The sequence below is a fragment of the Argentina silus genome (assembly GCF_951799395.1).
Source record: "Argentina silus genome assembly, chromosome: 11".
Taxonomy (NCBI): Eukaryota; Metazoa; Chordata; class Actinopteri; order Argentiniformes; family Argentinidae; genus Argentina; species Argentina silus.
In genome coordinates, this window is record NC_139665.1 from 10,288,416 (window position 1) to 10,305,667 (window position 17,252).

The 17,252-nt window shown below is 46.6% G+C and overlaps 1 protein-coding gene across 1 annotated transcript in view; it reads left to right on the forward strand.

Moving 5' to 3' along the window:
• The window catches only part of neo1a (neogenin 1a), a 133,746-nt gene that overhangs the window by 107,889 nt on the left and 8,605 nt on the right, over positions 1 to 17,252 (forward strand). Inside the window, exons 8-20 of the mRNA XM_083680381.1 lie at positions 324 to 492; positions 1,188 to 1,342; positions 3,886 to 4,034; positions 5,089 to 5,227; positions 5,473 to 5,522; positions 7,572 to 7,716; positions 9,284 to 9,394; positions 9,679 to 9,873; positions 10,228 to 10,323; positions 14,124 to 14,299; positions 16,597 to 16,735; positions 16,896 to 17,003; positions 17,163 to 17,252. The exon at positions 17,163 to 17,252 is cut by the window's right edge and continues 105 nt beyond it. Coding sequence (XP_083536507.1) covers positions 324 to 492; positions 1,188 to 1,342; positions 3,886 to 4,034; positions 5,089 to 5,227; positions 5,473 to 5,522; positions 7,572 to 7,716; positions 9,284 to 9,394; positions 9,679 to 9,873; positions 10,228 to 10,323; positions 14,124 to 14,299; positions 16,597 to 16,735; positions 16,896 to 17,003; positions 17,163 to 17,252 — 1,722 coding nt within the window. The remainder of the gene's footprint in view (positions 1 to 323; positions 493 to 1,187; positions 1,343 to 3,885; positions 4,035 to 5,088; positions 5,228 to 5,472; positions 5,523 to 7,571; positions 7,717 to 9,283; positions 9,395 to 9,678; positions 9,874 to 10,227; positions 10,324 to 14,123; positions 14,300 to 16,596; positions 16,736 to 16,895; positions 17,004 to 17,162) is intronic.

The window sequence follows — 17,252 nt, forward strand, 5'->3', positions numbered from 1 at the left end:
TGATTCCTTGTCATGGCGAGAGCCCTTTTTCGTTACGTTGTTGTTATTTTGTTTTTTCTTCTGTTTTGTTCTTCTTTTTGTTTCGCTGTCCATTTTCTCTCTCTCTCTCTCTCTGTTCCTTTTTCGGACGCCCAACATGCTCCATCCCTTCCATCTCTCTCTCTCTCTCTCTCTCTCTCTGTCTCCTTCACTTCCTCACGCTGGCATTCTCATCCCTCCACCCCCTCCCCCTGACCCTCCTCTCCTGCACCCAAAAGACGTAGCCCTCCCCTCCCCCCCACCCCCCTCACTGACTCCTGACACTACTGACCATGTAACGCCAGGCTCCGGAGGCGTGGCCAACCCCACAGGCCCCACCCCTACCGCCCCCCGGGACGTGGTGGCGTCGCTGGTTTCCACCCGCTTCCTCAAGCTCACCTGGCGACCGCCGGCCGAGCCGCACGGAGACGAGATCACCTACTCAGTGTACTACAGCCAGGAGGGCACTAGCAGGTAGGGCACTAAGATAACACTACCCCTATACAGTCTAGATATTACCTAGTGTACTACAGCCAGGAGGGTACTAAGATAACACTACCCCAATACAGTCTAGATATTACCTAGTGTACTACAGTCAGGAGGGTACTAAGATAACACTACCCCAATACAGTCTAGATATTACCTAGTGTACTACAGCCAGGAGGGTACTAAGATAACACTACCCCTATACAGTCTAGATATTACCTAGTGTACTACAGCCAGGAGAGGGTACTAAGATAACACTACCCCTATACAGTCTAGATATTACCTAGTGTACTACAGCCAGGAGGGTACTAAGATAACACTACCCCTATACAGTCTAGATATTACCTAGTGTACTACAGCCAGGAGAGGGTACTAAGATAACACTACCCCTATACAGTCTAGATATTACCTAGTGTACTACAGCCAGGAGGGTACTAAGATAACACCACCCCAATACAGTCTGAACACTACCTAGTGTACTACAGTCAGGAGGGCACTAGCAGGTAGGGCACGTTTATACACACTTCTTAGCTGTTCACCAGCAGGTCTACCCTTCCTATTACCTAGAATGTAATTTGACTACTGGTGGAATATACATTTAAAGTAGACAGTGCAGTATACTCACCAATGTCGTATGGCATTGTTTGCTATGTATGAATCGTGTGTGTGTGTGTGTGTGTCAGGGAGCGCATCCTGAACACCAGTCATCCAGGCGAGATGCAGGTCACCATCCAGAACCTCATGCCCGACAGCAAGTACAAGTTCAGAGTGGTGGCGCACAACAAGAACGGCATGGGAGAGACTTCAACAGTCCTCAAGGTGGCCACCCAGGCTGAAGGTAAACACACACACACACAAATAAATACACAAGGGAAGACATTCATACATACACACCACACGCACACACACACGCACACACACACACACCTCAAACAAACAGCTACACAAGGCAAACACAGAGGTACTGTCAGAGCATCAACCAAGACCACCCCACAGCAGCTCAGAAGAGGACAGACGTCTCCTCTCTCAGCAGAGGAAAACATCCTCTGTGGCTGTTGTTTACTTCTTCCTTCTCCAGGCTGTATTCACGCGTCTGTTCAAACACCACCTCCCTGTCTGAGGTAAGACATGTACTGTACCGCTGGATGAATTAAGTTCCGGGAAAAAAAGGATAATTTCCAAAACAACTCAAAGTCACTCACACATTTCTTTTTTTTCTTTTTTTATATAGTCTACTCACAAAACCTCATAAGGATGCCTTGACTGGAACACAAATAGAACCGACTTTTTTCTTTCTTCTGGTTGGAAATCATGATAAAGGGAGTTTCTTCCCCATGCACAGCCTGAGGTGAACGCCCTTCCAATCCATCTGGCCTTCCATTTCGGCTCCATCTCAACTCAGTCAGCGCCGGTTTCTGGGTCAAGCCTCTGCCTCTTTACCTGTGTCCTTGGCGCTGGACGGGAACACACAGACACACACACACACACAGAGTAATGTGTGCCAGCAGGAGCCTAACTACCCGTGGGGATAGCAGAGGGGGGTGGTAGTGCCAGTACAGTATGTCTCTGTCTCCTCTGACAGCGGTGTTGCCTCTCGCCGACTACCACATTATGAATGAGGGCTTAAACTGTTGACCCGCTTCCAAATACCAGACCTAGACGCACCGCCTTGGACCCATATCTCTACTCCTCAGAGAGAGGGGCTAACTCACACACACACGTAACAACACACACATACACACATATACATACACACACACGTACACACACCTACACCAACTGACAAATGAGAGCCTCCTTCTACTGCCAAGCACACCTGCAGCTAAGCCACACACACACACACACACACACACACACACACCAAGATAAATGTTCCTTTCGCCTGGAGAAGAATTGGGGCATTTGTCAGTATGCGACAGTACGAAACAGCCCGATATCACCACCGTTACAACTGGATCCCGGCGTCAAGTTCACATACCGTCTCTGTTTGATGGATGACGGCTGGCTTAGGCCTACATCTAATGAGGAATCAGTAAGGCCTGTCTGTTCAAAGATTAGCCCAGGCACCAGGTGTATTTAGACTGCGGGTCGTGCGGCTGTGTCATCACCGGAGAGGAGATTGGAAGAGACTCAGTAACAGCACCTCGGCTGCAGCCAGGACGTGTTGGTCCCAGCACCTGCTACCACACTGGAGTGTTACACTACCCAGGCTGCTAATTGAATGTAATGATTCATCCCCCTGCAGAGCAAACACACGGGGAAGCACACACTGGAAGCGCAGACACACACACACACACACACAAACACACACACACGCAGAGCCCTCTCTCGCTTTAGCATGGCCTCTCACGCATACGCACACACCCACGCGCACATAGACACACACTCAGAGCCCCCTCTCTCGCTTTAGCATGGCTGCGCACACACACACACACACACCCCCACTCAGAGACCCCCCTCTCTCTCGCTTTAGCACGGCCTCCCGCTCTGCTAACCAGGCTTAATTAAGTAAATACTTCAAACAGATTTCACTGTAAACCGAGCATGACTCTGTCTCCCTCTCCTGTCCCAGTAGAATACCACGCCGGAGAGGGGGGTTGTGGGAGAAGGACGCACGCCGTTGCTTTAGTCTGGTGCGTGGAAGGAGGACAAGCACGTGTGTCACAAGACACCCTAAAATGGCCACTCTGGTCCCTTCTGGCTGATACAGCAAACGGTCTCATGTGAGGAGGAAGGGAGGAACAATGGAAATGTGCTTCTCTGCTGTGACTCTGCTAAGACGTGAATGTGCTTGGCTTTCAAGTGGCTCGGTAGAACATTCTGTTCCGCGTTTATCTTGGTGGCCGCTGTTTAATAGCCGTTATCGTCACCGACCTGCTCTGCTTGGGTGCGCTCTCGCAAGCCTTTCCCTAAAAAAAAAGTGTCACACGGTTACATCCTATTTAATATGATAATGATATGGTAATGATAATCATACATGTTCTATCATAGGATTATCTTAGAATATATATATATATATACGCTTTAATCCAAAGCGACTTACGTTGCATTGACTGCATACATTTTTCAGTGTATATGGTCCCAGCGGGAATCGAACCATCAACCCCAGCGGGAAGCCATCAAACGTTGTTAGCGCCGTGCTCTACCGACTGAGCCACAGAGGACGTCATATATATAGTTATGATAATGTATAATGTATATAGTTATGATAATGTGAACATGTATCAAGATTCATGTTTTGTCCCTCTCCACTGTTTCTCTCTCCCAGAATTTCGCTGCACAGTAAACGACACGTGTCGTGTCAATCAACCCATCTGTTGACATGAATATCTGTTGATATGATTAAGTATAATATAAGTCCAAAACTCCTCTGTCTTCCAGTCCAAGTCCCCGGCCCGTCCCCCAACCTGCACGGCGTGTCGACCACACCCACCTCCGTGGCCCTCAGCTGGGACATGCCCCTCACGGGCAACGGCGAGATCCTCACCTACAAGCTCTTCTACATGGACAAGGTCCTGGGTGTCGAAGAGGTACGTGTAAAGATACAGCTCACAAAAGACCCCATGTCACGCTCGTGATGACTTTACGAGCTGTCATGGACATACATACTGTCCAATGCCATATAGTCTCTGAAGGCTTTGAGTGTGTATGTTCGGTGGAGGCCAGTGGAGGCAGAAATCGGACGGGCTCATTAGAATGCATGGAACGGTGTATTAAACACCATTGGCACCGTTCCTCATTCCGTTCCACACATTACAATGAGCCCCGTCCTCCGACTTCCGCCTCCACCGAACATCCACACTCGGAGCAAAGCCTTCAGAGACTCGGGACAGGCTCCGCCTTCCCCTCTGAGATAGCTGAGCTCTCTGTCCCGCGTCATTCCCCCAGCTCAGCAATCGATTGATACATCTGCAGTATCCAGCCCTCTTCTGGATCTCTTCTTTTGTGTGTGTGTGTACAATGAAAGAGGAGCACTCTCTCCTGAGGTTATGAAACCTTACGCTGCAGTACACCTCCCAGTCTCCCAGCAGCAGTGCAGTGCGTCCCATCTCTCCCCACCCCCCCACGCCCCCTGTCCTGCCTGAACCAGCAGCCAGTGCGGCTGCGAGGCGTTAAAGGGCCTTTAATATGATAATGGATGAAATGTCAGCCAGCAGCAGGAGTAATGATGCCTCGTCTCCCCTGAGGAGGGAGAGAGAAAGAGAGAGAGAGAAGAGAAGAGAAGAGCTGACAGTGAGAGAACCGATAGGATGATCTGACGCCTTTTTTGTCTGTGAAAGGAGAGGAACAAAGGTTGCATACAGATAACAGTGTGTTAGAGTGTATGAATGATTAAGGATGGGGAATATGCAGGAAGAGGTCTGTCTACAGGGGGAAGCTGTCACAGTTGAGAACCTGACCTCAACAAAGGTGGTTTTACTTCCTGGGGACAGATTAATAGATGAAAAAAAAATAAAGAATATCCCAAACGTACACGTCAAAGTGTCGCCATGAATGAGCAGAATGAAAATTGGTGTGTGTCTACCGTGAAACCATGAAACTCATATTTTTTCTTTCTTCAAACACTCTCTCCACCCCTCCCAGGACGTTGATATGGGAACTCTGTCCTACACCATGACAGGACTGAAGAAGTTCACAGAGTACAGCTTCAGAGTGGTGGCGAACAACAAACATGGTCCAGGAGTGTCCACTGAGGATGTGGCTGTCACAACCCTGTCTGACGGTACGTACTATTTCGGGGGGGGCTGGAGGACACTTGAGGTTGATTTGGACAGGATTCTTTTGTAAAAACGGGGCCGTTTTAAATGCGTACATGGTAGCACACGGTACTGTAACCCTTAGCAACAGGTAGAAGTGGAGTGGTTTTTAAAAAAAAAAAGGGTTACATAGTCACCTCACTTAAAATGTTGTTCAGTCGTGCCGTTCTCAACACCCTGTAAAACAGTCTCTCTTCTCCCACTCCTATAGTTCCCAGTGCCCCCCCTCAGAACCTCACTCTGGAAGTCCACAACTCAAAGGTAAGACGGGGGTTAGCTCCCTGAAGCACACAAAACAACGGCTTGAAGGATCTTGAGACTGTTATCCATTACTTTCCTTCTCATGTTCAGCATGTTGCCCCCCCACTCAATAGAACGCCTGGCCTCTAGCCTCTCTTAGAGTCCCGCCCCCGCCCCCCCCCCCCCCCCCCACACACACACACACACACACACACACACATATAATGTTGTGTATCAGCAGGAACATACCCACACTCACACTCGGTGTGGCCCTAGCCGTCCTTTCCATGCAATTACCTCTGTCGGTGTGAGCCCCAGACCTGTGGCATTGTGTTTGAACCCTGCATTGATCCTCCCGTCGGCTGGAGACCCCTGGCCTGTCAGAAGGCTTTATCCTCTCTATCACTCCTCCTGTTGGACTCCTACCGGCGTTGCAGACCTGAGGGTCAGCTCACTAAGCACACTCCGTGAGCTGCAGCAGCCAGCCCAGATAACGCCCGTCAAATTCAGAACCCATTCAGACCTCTTGGGTTGGCACAAAGAAAGTTAAATATGTTACTAAAAGAAAGCTTTTATTGTACTGAAGTTGCAGTAAAAATCAAACTTATTTCTTACCAGGCTAATGCAATAGCCTACTGTATAATGCATTAAGCTTAGTGCCAAGTATTAGCGCTACTGTAGTATTGAGATGAATATTTCAAATAGCATCAAACTGACATGTGAATGTATTATGGATTTGGGATGTAGTATTTACTATTAAAATTGACAAATGGTATTCATGCTTTGTTCTTCTCTCAACTGACAAAGACTATTTGATACCCAGTAAGTCATTCTATTAAATGTATGAATAGATTATGAGCATTAGCATATAAAAACACATTTCTAATTAGACTTAAATACAAAGGCCATTTCTCATTCGAATAGTGTTTCATTAGCCTGCTCTGTGGGCCATGTCAGCCAGGGCTGTGCCATTTGGCCTGGGGGTGAAGACCCACTATTGGAGGCAGGATTTAGTCCCAACGTCCCAAGGCGTTTTTTTGGGCTTTCATGGAGTCAGTTCCCCCCTTTTACCAACACCTCTTCAACATCCGTCTTCTCACCTTCCCCTGTGACTTCTACAAAGTAAATTAAACACATGTGTTTTCAAGAACGGAATGGGGGGTCTGGGATTGGGGGGGGGGGGTGTAACATGCTGAACGAGAGAAACCAGAACACATAATAAGAAAATGGAAATAAACTAATTGAACACACTTAGCGCAGATTTAATTTGTGCTATTCCCCTGACTCAGGCAAGGGAGGTGTTTGTGTGTGAGTGTGTGTGTGTGTGAGTGTGTGTGTGTGTGTGTGTGTATGTGTGTGTCTGCATGCGACAGTGGGGTTGCGTTAATTAACTCCTCTCGCACGCTGAGTTACCCCCCAACCATCCCTACACACACTCACACACACACACACACCTCTCTCTCTCCTCCCTCCACAGTGCTACACAATGCACTGCAGGGCCGCCAGCTAAGGACCTGCATCCATCTCCCCCCCCCCCCCCATGACTCCACTCTTCCACTCGTATCTATTATTCATCTGTTTATTTCCTCCTTCCCCGCTGGCCCACACTGCTGTTCTACACAGTAGTACTCCTGCCGTCACCCCCACCCCCACCCACCCATAAACATGTGTGTGCTAGTGTGGATGTACCCTGTAGTGATGCCACCATCACCAGAGAGGCCTCAGATATGTTGCATCTACAGAGCTGCATGAACATAAACGCCCCCACACACACACACAGGTTCAGAAGGTGTGATCTTACCTGGAAAGTACAGAGGTCACCTTAACACGTCTAAAACCAACGGCAGCAGAGGCCATTCATATTGTTCTGTATTCACAGTGTCTGTGATTGTTTTGGTTTTGGAGTTTGACCTGATTTGACTATGTTTCCCAAGGTTTAGCTATAAAAAAAATATTATATGAAGCCTACAGTATTCTGTTCTGTTATGTATTGTGTTACTCTGTACTACTGTTGTATTCTAGACTACTGTTCTTCATCTCTGTGTTATGTGTCTTGTCTTCCCTCCCAAGAGCATCATGGTTCGATGGCAGCCCCCACCCCCGGGAGCCCAGAACGGGGAGATCACAGGGTATAAGATCCGTTACCGGAAAGGCACGCGGAAGAGCGAGGCTGCAGAAACTACCGGAGGGACACAGCTCTATCAACTCATTGACGGTAATAAACATGATTCAGCCAAAGAAGAATCGGCCACTTTACACACTATCAATATTAATAGTAATGGTTTTCATACTATAATACAGTATGTAGTAGAAAACATAGGACTTAGCAGAGTAATTATGTGCCCAGAAAAAAAAGAGTTATCTGATTCTGTCCAAACTTTGTGGGCAAAAAGTTAGCTTTTTGTATTCTTCTTCTGTATTCTTCTTCTGCTTGGATCTCTCAGGGTTTCACCGACTGTATCATGTATTGGTGGAGCAGCTTTGATATCAGACTTTGTCTGGTATATTGTTTACTACTCTATAGCTCTTTCTCAGATCATTTATCAGACAGTTTTGAAAACACCTACTCTCACCCAGCTCACATCTCTCTCAAGACACAGATACAGTAAATCAGCCAATCACAAGAGGCACTAGCAATGGCAATGAATATTAGATGTTATCTCAGCAACTTTCTTTCAGGCCCAATCTCCTGCTGTGCGTCGCATCAAAGAGAATACACACTTAAAAGTCAATCTAGATTATATTTGGGGGGTGAAACTGAGGGGTGTGTGTTGGTTCAAAGGCATTTAGCTAGCTGGAGATTTCTGGAGCCTCTGAGGCACAAGTGGCTCTGTGGTTTTCAGCAGCTGGCCTTGGGGAGAGCCCTGGAGAAGACAACAGGAGAGACAGAGAGGAAGACGACACCATTAGCATTTAGCGTACAAACAGGCAAATCCAAGTCTTATGAAAATTTTACAGCAAATTAGCGCTGCTACATGTTCTTTAAAGACAGCGGGCGTCCCCAAGACTTTGAATTCCAATGTGAGCCCCCTAGCAGTGAGAGAGAGAGAGAGAGAGAGAGAGAGAGAGAGAGAGAGAGAGAGAGAGAGAGAGGACACCCAGAGGTAGGTCTACAACAGAGAACAACTCAAGTTTAGACCTGATTTCTTCTGTAGACAGCACTGAGTATTACTGGTTGTCTTGTTTTGCTCACTTTCAAATCATTCAAGTGTAAATTTCTTTCCCAACACATCTTAATCAATGGCGGTAATGCGTCTCTGTCAGAATCGTTCCGTTGGATTGAGGAGGAAAAAACTCTAATTGCGCCTGCGACAAGCTAGCTCTTGATCCCTCCCCTGTCAGAATTATAGATTTTATCCTCAGTCATGCAGAGAAATATCGGGCGTCTGCTTGAAATATTCTGGTTTCAAATATTTATTGTGTCTGCATTCCCAACTCCCAATTGAGCGGTAGCGGTGACTGATTCACTGCCAGTAAATACGGAAAGAAAGACATTTTGTGAGTTTTCAAACTGAAGAGGCTCCTAACCATCGCTAGACGTCACTGACCCACTGAAGTTTTCAGGGCTAATGCATAGTTTATACTCAGAACTTTGGAAGTGGAAGGGTCATGTTGAAGTGAAGGCCTTATTACTATGTCATAACAATGAGATGGAGGGTGTGGATCATATGTAAGAATGAACTGTATTGCTTTATTTTACAGCCCTAATTCAGCTGATATTGACTGTGTATCTAGCATTTAGAAGTGCTGTGGTAACTGTGTGTGTGTGTGTTTGCGTGCAGGTCTGGAGCGGGGTACTGAGTACACCTTCAGAGTGTCGGCCATCACCGTTAACGGTTCGGGGCCTGCCACAGAGTGGACCACGGCAGAGACCTTCGAGAGCGACCTGGACGGTAAGACCACCTACAGTAACACCAGTTTGTTACTGGAACACATCTGGTCTTGTCTTGCCACATGCCCTAAAGGAACAGGAACAGTACTTTCGCACCCTCTGCCCTGACCTTAACCGTGTTGAATGAAACAGTTCAATCTGCCTCAGGCCTGTAAAGTGTTCTAGAACTACGGTACATACGGTTTCACAGAGTAAAGTTGCTTTCACAGCTTTTCATCTCTTCCGATTGTTTTTTCTAGAACCTTATTCCGTCCATACTGTGTCTCTCTGTTTGAACTCCTCCAGAGTCCAGAGTGCCAGACATCCCCAGCTCGCTCCACGTGCGTCCGCTGGTCAACAGCATCGTGGTGAGCTGGACCCCTCCGGAGAACCAGGACATCGTGGTGCGTGGTTACACCATCGGCTACGGCATCGGCAGCCCCCACGCGCAGACCATCAAAGTAGACTACAAACAGCGCTACTACAGCATCGAGAACCTGGGTGAGAGCCAAGAGCCACTGATTGCTGGTTTATTTTGTCTTTTTGAAGTGTTTTTATAGGGCTCTTACATTGCCTAGAGCTATTTCAATGCGTGAGTATTCTACGGAATTGCTGTACTGTACAATGCAATTAAATGTCCACGTTCTAGTGGGTTGGGGTATCCAGGGATGGGTTGCTATGCTGGAAAATATGCATAATTGCACTTTTCATTAAAATACTTTGAGAGAGAAATAATTGTGTTTTAAATATTCACCTCAGCTAAGATGATGAATATGAGAAGAGGGTCTCAAGAGTTTGAACTTGATTAGCCACATCATTCCTCTCCCTCCCTCCCTCCCTCCCTCCCTCCCTCAGACCCCAGCTCCCACTATGTAATTACCCTGAAGGCCTTCAACAACGTGGGAGAGGGGATCCCCGTGTATGAGAGCGCCATAACCAGGCCACAGTCAGGTATGACACACACGTACACATACACACGTACACACACACACACACACAGTAAACACATGCTCCTGCAACCTCAATACTATACCAATGGTACAGTCTCTGACACTTAAATACCTGAGCAATTGTACTGTAAACGGTCCCTTACACCTTCAGTACTCTCTCCATAGCTCAATCATAGTATCCAATCTTGTATGGCCTTCCTCAATCATGAATATGTGTACCAATAGTATGTCAACTCTTTCAACTGTAGCAGTGGTCTTTCTCTTACATTCTCAATACTGTACCCATAGTAGGATCTCCCTCAGTGGCTTGATGTATGTGTTTGTCCTCAGGGCAGGATGTGAATCTTACATTGCCCAATTGCAAGGGGTGTACCAGGGAACCCTACCTATAACTCCTGCTCTTCAATGCGCCTCAGGCTCCACTGTCAAATGGGACATCATTATCTCTTCCAGAGAGAACTTAGATCCTGAAGCTGCTTGACTCTGAGTAACCCCAGAAATAACTGGTGCTCTGGGTATATCAGCAGTTTGATGAAGTATGCATTACCAATCAGTATATGACTTCAGAATGACGGTATACACCCCAACATTAGGGTCTATCAAGTGGAGCCTTGATATTACATTCCAGACTATGTTTCCTCTCAGGAGGCTTACAGCAACTATGAACACGGAGACTCTCTAAGATCAGAGAATGTATATACATGAGAACTCCCACTCCCACATTATATTTTAAAGAGAATAAGGGGAAATACATTGACTCCAATAGAGATTTGCATAGTGCCTAGTGCTAGCAGGTTTTACAATCAAAAGTGCAATCGCACATAAACATATGATATTGTCTGTATTTTATTAGCAGTGAAAATATAATGTAGGACAATTAAAGATCAGGCAAGGAACACAGTTGAATACATTTTAGAGAGAGATTTGAAGCTTTTTAGTTGCATTACTTCAATGTTAACTCGTTACTGCTCCTTACTGAGCATTTCCGAACTAGTAACGAACCTGTGTCCCTAACGACGGTGATAGTTTTCGGAGGAGGGCAGAAACCAATACAATCTATCATGAAAAGGAGGCTCCAGGACTCATGCTTATTCAGTCATAATTGTTGTTGTCGGTGTAAAACTCTTGTCCAAACGTAATGACGCACTTGAGGGTTTGCCACTGTGTGTCTCGGCTCCACCTCGTGCCTGAGACCGCAGCACGGTCGTGCTCAAACCGTGATATAATACACCCTCTGTGAGGCGTTCAAAGCCGTGATTTAATAACGATAATGTCTCGGTTAAACCTGTTCTGATATTCCCACACCGCGGTAGATAGCGCATCACATTCCCTTGACAACATTTGTCGTTTTCGGAACTATCATTCTAAGCGCGGGGCAGAAACCACCACAATCTATCCCGAAATAGATACTTAAAGCATTGTTTTATTGTCACAATCTTCGGATGTGTTGTGTCACCGTTGTATACAAGCGGTAATGCCCGGGAGGCTGTGATTTATCGTCAATATTGTCACTCGGTTGGGGTTTGCCGGCACTCTGCTATGCGTCATGGCTAACGACTCCCCTACCTGTGACAATGGTGACGATAAATCGCAGCCTCTCTCTCCGGCATTATCGCTTAAATTAAAACAAGGTGTTTGACAGCCTCAAATACCTGCAACAGAAAGTCATATCATAATTTCTCCTTTTGTCGCAGATGTCTCTGCACAGTGTAAGTGCTCGGCATCATCTCAAAAATAATATTTGCTTTTGGTTTCAATCCACGATTCTTAAAACTGATGTCAGAAAAGTTTGAAACGCTGCCAGCAAGTCGCTTTTTTTAACTTAGTTCACATAAAGTCTGACAAATGTGACAGTGTTAGTCAGATCTAGAGAGCTCCTTACCCTGCTCCAGGGACCTCTATGGGGGCTGTATCCCATGTCTTCTCTCAGCCCGCCCCCCCGTCCCCGTCCCCCACACACACACACACACACACACACACACACACACACACACCCCCGCCCCCTCCGCCTTGATCAGACAGTTTGTCTGTACTCTGCACTCTGCTAACCCACCATGCACTGCTGTGCAGAGACGGGATGCCGGATGACTGAAATGGCATCAACATGCTGCAGGGGGGCCAATCCAAAACACACACACACACACACACACACAGTCACACAGTCACACGCACCCCCCTGCTGTGGCTTTGGCAACCCCTCTGTCAGATCCAAACTTTCCCTCTCAAAGCAGTAAGTCCACCAATGCAGTCTGGTGTTTGAATACTCGTGGTTGAATACCATCACCTCCCATACACACACACACACACACACACACACACACACACACTCATGCACTTACAGGTTGAGGATGAGCTGACCTAGATACTTTTTCCTTAGACATTGAGAAACTTGGAAACTTTTGTTGAGGGACTGGTTGAAATAATAATAGCTATATCAAATATATTTCTGAAACGCAAGGAGGGGAGCACTCCTTTTTGACAAGTATGCATGTTACCCAGACAGTAACAAGTACAGTAAAAACTGGAAAACAGATTATCATTAACAGTGGTTATCATGCCACCTAAAACCACATAGCCTTCCTCACACACACACACACACACACACACACACACACACACACACACACACACACACCTCACCCAAAGGAGGGAGTATAGTGACGTTGGTAAACCCCTGGCACTGAACCTTCCATACACCAGCAACAATGGGTCGATGAATGGTGACCATCCCATGTGTTTGTGGTGCAGTGTGAACACAGCCACGGTGTAGAGCTTGTCCCTGACCTTCCGTTCCTTCCATCCTCCAAGCCTTGTGTTACTCCAAGGACTGTGTGTCCTTCCATCTGGGACCACTTTAGCCCCTGTACACTACGTACTGTGTATCCCTGTTGTTATTCAGCTCGAGCACATAGTTCTAAAGAAATTCTGCCCACAGAAGTGCCTGCATTTATGTGGAAAATACTGACCGAGTTAGTTTCGCATTCAGGGATGTTCTTATGAATAATTAGAAGAAAAAAACCCAAAAAAACATTCTCCTTTGTGTGGTACAGTAAGCGACGATGGTATTATGTGCTGCTACCAAGACTGCCCCTGTGAGTTCTGGATAAAGGTTCCAAGATTCAGTCCTGCTGTTTTTTAGAGGTTGATTCAGTACCTTGTCACTCCTCATCTGATGTATTGCTATGCTGTTCTTATGGTCTCCTTCTGTATTTTTTTTCCTCAAGCATGGTTGACTGAACATGTTCTGAATCCCTGATTTCCCTGTACATGGATGTTCTAGAGCACTTTCCTTCTCGTCGTAGCATTCCTTTGAATGGTTTACCGCTGTGCCTCTGTCTCTCCACTGGATGTAGTTGACTGTGATATAGAAACCTTCTGCAGCATCCCCTCGTATAGAAGCCATGTTCTGTAGAAAAATGTAGTCTTTTGATATATATATATATATATATTGTAGATGTAGTTGTCTGTTGATCTAATAGAATATTCTCTCTCTTTCTCTTCACCCTTCCCAATTCCGACCATGTTGCACCCCCTTTCTTCCTCTTCTTCCTCCCTCACCCCCCTCCTCCTCATGTTAACTCATTAACATATGTTGTCCCTTACGTCTCCCTCTCCCTGTACTCTCCGTCTCCCTTCCCACCAATTTGTTTTGACCGATCTTGCTTTCGATCCACCTTGCCACATTCTTTTTTTTTTTTGCCATTTTTTTTTTTTTGAAAACCTTATGTGTGTAACTGCTCGCAGACCCCATAGACCCTGATGTTGATTTCTACGAACTCTTCCATGCTCCGTACACCCCAGTACCAGACCCCACCCCCATGCTGCCTCCGGTGGGAGTGCAGGCGTCCGTGCTCAGCCACGACACCATCAAAGTCACCTGGGCCGACAACTCGCTGCTCAAAAACCAGAAGGTCACCGACGCCCGTTACTACACCGTCCGCTGGAAGACCAACATCCCCGCCAATACCAAGCTCAAGGTACGGTCACACACCGTCTGCACCACTGCCAACCCACACTCAACTCAACTCACTTCCAGTCAGTCGTTCAAATTACATTTTTTTTTTTTACATTTAGCAGACGCTTTCATCCAAAGCGACTTAAAACAAGTACATTTGTCTAAAGTAAGTGAATCATCTATACATCAGTCATCATAAGCAAACATCTATGCTAGGACCAGGTGCAATTGGCAGTCACAATGCTAGAAAAAGGAAGGATTATTATTTATTTTATAGTTTTTTTTTTTTTTTTTTTTTTTTTAATTCAAATTCAATTCAATGTTCATTTTATGATTTTTATAAATTAGCACATGAGGCTACATATAGTGTAGAGTATCGTGCACCTGTATTACAGTACATCAAACATGAGCAATGGCCATTCCAAGCAGCCCAGAAACACAGGCAATGTCAGGCAGGATAGCTTCAACCTCAATCACATAAATGTTTAGAACTCCTTGGTGGGCTTCTATTGTCTTACAAGTTAATGCCTGGTAATCCCACCAATCACAAGGTCAAGTGTGCAGGGCAGTATAATCCCACCTATCATGGGCTTCAAACGCCTTGCAGGTCAATTCTCAATCTTCTCCCTCAGAATGCTGCAACACAGAGACATGAACTCTGACACAGGTGGGAGGCAGTAGGAGGTTGGTAGAGCTGAATCACATGCTATCATTTGCTGCTTGCTTGTGGGTAGAACCTGTCGCTGAGGGATCCCTACAGCACAATGGCTTGAGTGCATCCAACCAACCAAGACTTTATATATGGTATCTAAAATTAAATGCTGTGGACCCATTGTCCTCATTTAGAGGACACACATGATGCCAGCGTAATGTGAAGATGATTTAGTGTGAGAGACGGTATGAAAGCAATCGCTGTGAGCCAAACCCATCAACTGGGTGTGAGAGAGATTCAGCCTCTCATCCAGCCCTCAGCGTCCAACCGTAGCTCAATTAAGATCATTACCCTTCTCCCAGCATAAGGTGCGTGCGTGCGTGCGCATGTGTATGTATATATGTGTGTGTGTGTGTGTGTGCGCACGCGTATGTGAGCGCATGAGTGTGTGTGTGTGTGTGTGTGTGTGTGTGTGCGCGCGCGCACGTGTGTGTGTGTGTGTGTGTGCGCGTGCGCGCGCGCGTGTGTGTGTGTGTGTGTGTGTGTGTGTGTGTATGCGCACACGCATACCAGTGAGCAGAACACTGATAAAGGGCTGCGTTTACTCATACATAATTCAACAAGGACAAGACAAACTGAGGGCTAAGGGAACGAGGGGAGAAACCTGACAGTGCATTCTGAACACACACACAATAGACACACACACCACACACCATGAATACCCACGATACACAACACACGTCATTCTTAATACACACAACACACACACCTCATTCAGATTCAGCAGTCAAACCCGTCGGACACCTTACACAAGGATGTCGTCGAAAAACACAAGGAGATGCTCAAAGGCTAACGATTGGTTTGTACGCTATGACATTGATGAACCCGGACAGTTGATGAAACGCTGGCGGTTTGGTCCGTAGACCAGTTCTTAAACACACGTATTTCTTCGCCAACAGTAACTCAAGGTGATCTTTTAGAGTAAACGGCCCAATATCAGCCTGTGGTGGTTGGAGTCCAAATGGGAATGAATCCGACTCAGAGATGTGTCAGAGCCCCTGACTGTCAGTCCTGCTCTCCCGCTTCCTCCACAGTCGACAGGCTAGACTTGGATGTACATTATTAAACACACGGCTTCTCGAAGAGAACAAATTGTCTTTTGCCCTCTCTCTGACATCCCCAATGACAACTGTTTGTCTTCTTTAGCACGCAATGTTGTCCAATCACCAGAAGACACTGCTCTGCTATACATCACACATAGCTACTCTGACCTCCGCAAGCCTTTTTTCCAGACGGTTTGCGTCTGCATTGCTTTCATCTATCCAGTCAATTTACCACAGTAAAATGATGAAATAGGATTATAAAATGAAAGCTAATCCAGAGTGTTAAGTCTGAGACTTATTTCTATAACTGCCTTATGTGAGGTTGTCATTCAGACACAGTATCCTCTGCTTTCACATTATTCTTTTCACTACTTGGTTTGCAATTTCAGGACATTTAGGGAATAATGTGTCTTTATAGTGTATGAAATGTGGTTTTGCATTTTTAAGATGCTCTGGTTTCTTGAGCCTCGAGTGTCACTCAGTGGTCAAACTGTGTACTGCACTTTCGGATATGAACTGTGTGTGTGTGTCTCTGTGTGTGTGTGCATTTGTCTGTGTTTTTAGACGGCCAACACCACCAACCTGAGTTTTATGGTGACAGGGCTTAAGCCTAACACTCTGTATGAGTTCTCTGTCATGGTGACCAAAGGCCGGAGAACCAGCACCTGGAGCATGACCGCCCAGGGAACCACCATTGAGACCAGTAAGACCCCCCCGCCCCTCCCCCACAACACACACACACACTCACACACTTTCATTGAATAGTTAGTGAAATTAAACTGGACCCATGTCAAGACCTTAGAGTCAAGAGTTTGTCCCATGGGCCTGACGTTGGGAAACAAACATATGTTATGTTTGAACAGTTCCCAGCTCCTCCCCCAAAGATGTTACAGTGGTGAGTAAGGAGATGAAACCACGGACTATCATCGTTAACTGGCAACCCCCCTCAGAGGCCAACGGCAAGATCACAGGTGAGACACATTTCTCTTCTATCAACAAGACAGACAGACACAGACACATGGACAGACGGACGGACAGACACACACACAGACACACACACACGAGACAGACACACAGACAGACACTCATTCTCCCTCCCTCCCTCCCTCCCTCTCTCTCCCCTCCCCTAGGCTACATCATCTACTACAGTACAGACGTGAACGCGGAGGTGCATGACTGGGTGATAGAGCCGGTGGTGGGGAACCGTCTGACCCACCAGA